The 7405-nt window shown below is 41.5% G+C and overlaps 1 protein-coding gene across 1 annotated transcript; it reads right to left on the bottom strand.

Annotated features, from left to right (window-relative positions):
• Window positions 1-204: 204 nt before the first annotated feature.
• On the bottom strand, window positions 205-6179 carry LOC123016844 (small cell adhesion glycoprotein). The gene is made up of 3 exons (XM_044417503.1): window positions 4437-6179; window positions 2661-2741; window positions 205-1267 (listed from the first exon to the last, which is right to left on the bottom strand). The coding sequence occupies exons 1-3, from the start codon at window positions 4471-4473 to the stop codon at window positions 1089-1091; spliced, it is 297 nt and encodes a 98-aa protein (XP_044273438.1). The 5' UTR covers window positions 4474-6179; the 3' UTR covers window positions 205-1088.
• Window positions 6180-7405: the final 1226 nt, after the last annotated feature.

The raw sequence follows: 7405 nt of genomic DNA, 5'->3' as shown, positions 1-7405 counted from the left end.
TTTTTCCTGTCTAAGCATGCTCTAGATTCTGCCTTAAATTTGTTAAAAATTGCAGTTTACCCTTGATTCTTTGAAGAGTGGACTAGATCCTGTGACGCTCCTATGTCAACTTCTTCCTTTCTCTACCATGTGGCAGTGTTTTCCCCATGCGCTGATGTCAATGGATGGCTTCCCATATAAAAATACTCAAAGCAACATACAGCATTTAAGATAAAACTATTTAAAATACAAACAGCCTGTTTAAAATATACACACATTGAAAGATAAAACAGTGAAAACAAGTCAATTCTAAATGAAGACTGCATTTCATTGCTGGTAAGCTTCAATAATGCAGGGCAGGAGCCTAGAAATGCACATCATGATGCCAGGATGTGTGGTGTTAACTTTGTATTGATGAGGCAAATTAAAGAAGTTCAGCAAAGAGATGTTTTTTTCAGCTGCCACAGAATGCCTGTCTCCTTGAGATACTGTCTATTAATGTGACACAGGATTCTTAAAGAGTAGAGCAGATGCTATCTATCACTGGAACCTTGGTGTTTGTGTTCCAGAAGGGAGGAAAGCAAAGGAAGCAAACACAAAAGATCTCATTTGTGGCTTGCCTTCACATATTACAGATGCTGACATATAGCTCCCAAATACTAAACAGGGATGGAGAACATGGGTCACACTCAACTGTTGCTAGACTGCATGTCCTCCACCCCAATAAAGCAGCCAGACAAGTCTTTGAAATTATGGGAATTTTAGACAACTGTTCTTTAGAGCAATGAACTGAATGCTTGTAAATGCTAGGAACATCACTGTGGAAAAGCAACCATTAGTGAAACTGTGGGCATCACTGATAATATGGTACAGACAGATGCAGACTAAAATAGAGACAGCTGTTTATTCTGGGGCCTTTGGTCCTTCTGTACAGAAAGTAGAGGTTGCTCTGCAGAAGCCAACAAGGAGGTTTACTCATAAGGCAGTTTGATCCAACACCTGCCTTTAAACCTCACTTTCATGTTTATTACTGCAGAATAGCAAGCTGCATGGCAGCAGTTTTAAATTTAGATCTCAGTGTCCAAAATATGCTTGCAACATGGTATCTTCTATATAAAATATTCCTCCTTTTCACCTTTATAGGGGAGGTCCTCCATCTGGACTGACCCCTCTGGATCTGCTTCAGGTTGTTCTTCATAGATCCGATAGGTGCCTTTATTCTTGTACAGGTAAATGATGATCAGCGCAACGACCGAAAGGAGAGTGACTAAAACCACAGCTACGACAGCTAAAAAAAACATTGCAAAGGGAAACTTTAGTACACAGAGTCTTGCAGCAGATCCAACATACCACATTTTTAGCTATGGTTACAAGGATGGGAGCAGGCTGGCTGCATGCAAGCAACCTTCTCTGTCATAGCAATTCCACCTCCTGGCTTCCAGCCAGTTTGAAATTAAGGTCTGGCAGTGGCCTGTTAACCCTGGCCAAAGGGAACCATGTAGGGCTGCTGAAGTTAGCAGATGTGGGGCTGGTTATCCTCTCTCGAATGGGAGACCAGAGGATATGGTTTTTTTAAAAAAAGCTCATAACTTTTAAGGAATAATGACTAAGGGAAGGATGGGATTTCTGGAAGAACAGAAGGGAACACGCAACCTATTCCTAACCTCTTATGCATAACTAAGAAACAAATGGCATTATACCTAAGAGTAAACATTTGACATGTGCTAGGTTTCTAGGCAGACTAAACCCTTTCTATATTGCATTGTATTCACTGTGTGGTCCCCCTTAGGCTATGATTGGAAGAATGCACAGCAGATTGTTCTTCTGTGAACAGCAATGCTGTGTATTTGGCATACTTGTACCAACACTGCTTTTACCAACCCAGCATTTCTTTGTATCACCTTTTTATATAAATGCAGCTTTCACTTTCCATCTCATTGAGGGCTGGACTATATCGTCCTAACAGCATAACTCAGGATTGTGCTGTAATTGGCTCTGAGCACAGAATTCTGCACCACAAAATTATAGCTTTGATTTTAAAAAGTCTACTTCTAGCCCTCAAGGTTCTGAAGGGTGGTGCCCCATCAAGGGAGATCAGATCAACAATGATTAGAAAAATGGCCTCACTTGTGGGGGCATTCCAATGGGTGGCAGGAATCTTTTCCACAAGAAACGTTGGTTAATGAAGGTGCAGAATCCCTTTTTAGTGCAGCCTCAGGGTTAAAAAGCAATTTCCAAGAAATTCTCAAGGACTGTACTTTAGTGGCAGGTTGGGCTAAAGGTAAAAGTGAATGCAAATACCAGCTTACTTTAGCGCAAAGCTCTCACTGTCAATAATTAAGCCTTAGGAAAGGCATTTCTGTATTTTAGAATTGGGGGGAATGCCTACAAGTTGGGAGACTACTGGGGAAAGGAATAAGACCAGTGGAAGGAAGGTGGTCTTTTCCAGAACTCTGGGTGGCTAGATCTGGCCTCCAAGCTTGAGGTTCTTTAGTTCTGGCATAGACTGTTCAGAGCCTTGATCTAAGGAGCTGTCTAGAGGGCTGTAATTCAGAGAACTACAGGTGTATTATGAGGACTTGTGCTGTGCACATTCATCACTCCAGACTTCCCTTTGGTGCACTCTGGCTGGGTTGAAGTGCATCACTTCTTCCCACCTGCAGTGATATTGCCAGCATTACCTCCTATGACAGCGGCACTGGTGTCCTCTTGGGCTCCTGGTAGATTCATCTTCTTCATAAATGGGCTGGTCAGTAGCTCGTCTTTACAGATGAGAGAAAGAAAACAAGGTATCAAGGACATCTGAAGCCTGTGCGGTGTTGTGGTGGACAGATCACTTGGACCTGCACTAGGGAAATCTGTATCTGTAGTGTTACTAATTGGTGGTCTATGGACTACTCACTTTTCCCCCAGCCTCCCTACCTTTCATTCAAGATCACAGTGGTGCCTCTCTGCAGGGATAACAACAGGGAGGCACCACGGTGATCTTCTTGAATGAAAGATGGGATTAAAATGTAATAAATGGGAGTTTTCCAGAAAAGGACACTTGCCCTTCACACTATTCGTTCGCCTTGGCCACTGTAAAAAAATTGTGTGCTGCCCATGATGAAATGGTGGCGACTTGAAATTAGTTTTGGTGCGATTGTGGAGGTAGTGGTAAGCTGCCAGGGTAGGCATAAAATGATTATGGCCAAGTGGTCTTGATGAAATATCTGGGTGCTTATGGCCAAAATGTTTGGGAAAGAAAAAAACAACCTGAAGCTAATGGAAGATTTCCTCTATTAAAGACTTCAGTGTTTTGGCTAGAACTGAAACGGGTCTAACAGTATCATTTTCTAGTGTTTTCAAGACTTAGGTAATCTGTCTCACTCTCTGTGAGCCTCTCTTTACGAACAACAGTGGAGTTGCCAGCAAGAGTAAATGTTCTGCCAACAGCTCGTTTCTAAAGATCTCCAAATTCTGCCAGTATTCAGATACTACTTCTTCAGGGGCCAAACTCTTTACGGGAATGTATGTGCTGGCCTCAAGCCTGGTGGCCAAATCAAGGGCTATTATATGCTTAAGGATCTTGTCGTCAGCTCAAGGTGTCTGGAAGGCTGAGAGCAGAAACCTGTCTCCCTTGGGCTGGAATCCCTTCCCTAGGACCTACCCAGCCCACCCTTTTCTCTTCTCATAGAAAAGCCCTCTAATGCTGCATTATCAGAGCACAGATCAGCAGGCATTCATTTTTACCAGCCTTTGCTAACCTGTTATACTCCATGTGTGTAGGACAACTCCCATTGTCCCAGCCAGCCTAATGGGATGCTGGCACAACAAATATATTCTCTGCTCACCCTATGAATGATACAGGGGAGGTAACAGCCATAATAGATAGATATGCTAGCAAGCTGGAATACTGTGTGGCGAAAGAAAAGAGGTAAGGGAGGTGAGTGCTGGGGAAGAGTCCTCCTTCAAGGCACACGTCTTTATGGTGTGGTTGATACGTAAAGTGGAGTGAGGAGCAAGAACCTTGATATGGTAGGATGGTCTGCATTGCTGCAGACTACAGGATGGAGATACTTTAGAATGCTCTCCTATGTAAAAACCTCCAGCAAGGAGAAAAGTAGCACAGCAAGCAGATGTGGACCAAGTGCACAGGAGTGGCCCTATACCGGGGCACTGGGGGAAACTGAAAATAGTGGCTTGCTGCAGACAGCTGCTGGCACCCGTGGGCCTTCCTGGGATGCTGCCAGGCTGGGCTGGAACTCTTTTCCCTGAAGTACTTGCTGAAGCATTGAAAAATTAACTCAGAAAAAGCACATTTGTGGGAATTTTTTTCTCTGTCCCAGTCTCTAATTCTCTCCATCCATCACCTTGGGAAACTGCCAAACCTCCAACAGCTCCAATGATCAATTAAGTACAGGTTCTCTCTTACAGAATATTGTCTGGTCCCTCCGCTTTCTCCTGAACACACTTACCTGTGGGGGGTGGTGGTGATGATGGAACATCTGTCATGGCATCTATCACTTTTTCCTGCTGTCAAACTGACTGACTTCTAAAAAGTTAGAAACTTTCAGAGCTGAGGAAGGAAAATAATTAACAATCAGATCTTTCTTGAGAGCATTGCTAACAAAAAAAAAAATCTACCAGATCCTTCAGTGCTAAACTGTGTCTGTCTGAAGTGATCAGATACTTCTTTATATCTTGCATATCAAAATCAATCCATGTAACTCAAATGACCAGAAAAGCCTAAAATCCTACAAAATATAGTAGGGAGTAAGCCTCATGGAATTCAGTGGGGCTTACAAGTCAGTAAACATTAATTAATATATATGTATGTATGTATGTATGTATGTATCAATGATTTCTAGGCAGCCTACAAATTTAAGACAAAAAGTAAAACAGGCAGTACAAAGTAAATAAATAACAGATAAAAGCACAATTAACAGAGGATTGAAACTAGGTGAACGAAACTGCTGGCTGAAGCAGAATTCCCTACCTGCAATCCCCTGAAAATGCTACATAACCCTGCTGAATAGAGAAAGCAGTAAGGCAGGCATCCTTTGGAAGTTTCCTTCCTCTGATAGAAGGCAAATCCTTGATTCCATCTGGAAACTTTAAGGTGTTTTAGCTTTAAAAGGTCCGTGTGAACAAAAACATTTTTGCCAGTTACCTAACAGACAACTAAGTTGGTGCCAGGCATATCCATCCAGGGAGGGCATCCCATCACTGAAGCACCACTATCAAAAATGCTTTTCTTTTTGGATGGAAGTGGTAACTGAAGGGCATTAGTTGATTAAGATAGCATGCACAACAAATAGATCAAATAGGTATGGGAAGAGACACTCCTTCAAGCAAATTGGTCCCAAGCTTTTTAGGGCTGTAAAGGTTGGCACCAAGACTTTTGCAAGCAAATGGTGTTCTTTTAAGACATGAGCCAAGGTAGCACCTCCTCTTGAAGTAGTTTCAGTGAACTATCTTCCTGAACATACTGCAGTAACCCAGAAAGGGTTTTACTATGAATGGATAACCATAGCCAGACCTAACACTCAGGAAAATACAATGGACATGTGATAGCCCACTCCTACTGGTGTCCATGAAGGATTGCACGTTTCTTGGCCTTTGATGCTTATTTACTATCTTTTGTTCATTCGTTCACTACCTTTTGTTTGATTGGGTCCACGGACATGATAGTACTCATGTTTTATGGTCACAGTGGCATTGGCACACTCAAACAGATCACTGGGCAACTGCTCTGCAGCCCTGCTAATTAATTACTATAAACCAATCAACAGCCAGCCAACAAAAAAATCCTTCATTTAACTAGCAAAATAACAACAGTATAGAATAACAAAATTTCCAGTGGCCAAAGAATAGCTTGAAAATCATCTACAAAATGTAGTTCTCTTCCACTTTGTTTACCTGGATTGAATCATTTAATCCACATGCAAAGAGCTGGAAATAATTAACTACATCACATCACAGATGTGAGCACAACAAATAGATCTAGGTGATGCAAGCAAGCAAGCAAGCTGTGTTGCAGGAAACTGTGGGGCATGGAAAATTAATGCTGAAATAGTTTCTATGTGGCTGCTTCTGCATTGCCAAAAAAGGAGTGCCTTATCAAAAAGAGGTCGACAACGTGCATGGGATCTGAATATACCAATTCATATGCATAGTTTCAAATTTAGAAATATTAACTGTAATTTAAAAAGCGAAACAACACATTTCAATGTAGTGAGGAGGATTAGGATATAAAACAATCTCCGTGTAGTGAGTTTTGGATATGCTACATCTTGATGTAGTGAAAAGGAGTGGCCAATTGACTTGTGTCCCTGCTCAGGCTTCTATCAAAGTCCGGAGGATGTGAGGACACCTTCCAGGTCCCTGCTCGCCCTTTATATGGAAGAAAAATCAAATAGTGATTAAAATTCAAGGGATTAGAGGGGGGTGGGGTTCAAGACGGAAAATGAAAGAAAATTAAAAAAAGTATGTTGCAATGAAGTCTGCAAGGAATTGAAGGAAGGGAGATTATAGGAAGGGAGAAGGAGGTAGGAAACAAGGAGATGGTCTCAATGTCTTTTCATAGCTAATTCTCCAAGCACTTGTTGTTGCAGTTATTACAGGTCTCCTATTGTACAAAAAACACACCCCAAGAAGGTGGCAGAATGGACCAAAGTGAATGGGGCTCAACGGTGGGGTATGTGTGAAAGTACTCTTGGTTCTGACACCACATTTACTCCATTAGAGTCTTTTACTTCTATAATGGTTTTTAAAAAACTGTCCAGAACATTTGTGCAAGTTTTTGGACTGGAAATATATGGAAAATTTAATGGATGGGAAGTAAAGGCTGTGAGAACTTGTGTATCTGAGGTAATGTAAACCTTAACGGGCATGCCAATTCCACCCCCCAGCTTACTTCTCTCTCTTAAATTTATGCAGATTTTTCTACAGACACACACAATTTACCTCCCAGTCATTTTATTTCTGTATATTTTCTCTGGACTTTTTTACACCTGTCAGGTATTCATAGTATATATTCTGAAAAGCAGCCACAGAAAGAGTAGGAGCCATTATCACCCTGTTCTGAAATACCTGGAGACTCTGGGAAGCATTAAAAAGTTTAAGGGCACTGAAAAGTGTCAGTTAAGCAGTTTAAAGTGACAGGAGCATAATGCCAAAGGGAAGATATTGTCCCTACCCTTTTGGTGCATTTGCCTTTGCTGCCTTTTTCTCCTTTTCAGTGTTTTTCAATTGTCAAGTCAGTAATTTGTGGGGGGGGGGGGGTTGACAGCTGAAATACACAAGATAGCTATACAAATATACAAAAATAAATAAAGGAAGACTACACATATCAAACATCCGTAAGAGTGTACTTACACAATTGTGAAAGACTGACAAAAAGAAATACCAACAACAAAAATGATTAAATATTTGCACAATTTTC

Source organism: Varanus komodoensis, unplaced genomic scaffold (genome assembly GCF_004798865.1).
Source record: "Varanus komodoensis strain SLA01 unplaced genomic scaffold, ASM479886v1 scaffold882, whole genome shotgun sequence".
Classification (NCBI taxonomy): Eukaryota; Metazoa; Chordata; class Lepidosauria; order Squamata; family Varanidae; genus Varanus; species Varanus komodoensis.
Note: the sequence above shows the minus strand (reverse complement) of the source record. Positions and strands in the feature narration are given on the sequence as shown.

Excerpts from the sequence above, each read along its gene's own strand:
- LOC123016844 (XM_044417503.1), bottom strand. The coding sequence starts at position 4,473 with ATGACAGATGTTCCATCATCACCACCACCCCCCACAG. Across the intron at positions 2,742-4,436 it reads ATCACCACCACCCCCCACAG|ACGAGCTACTGACCAGCCCA; the intron begins GTAAGTGTGTTC and ends TCATCTGTAAAG. Across the intron at positions 1,268-2,660 it reads CAGTGCCGCTGTCATAGGAG|CTGTCGTAGCTGTGGTTTTA; the intron begins GTAATGCTGGCA and ends TGTTTTTTTTAG.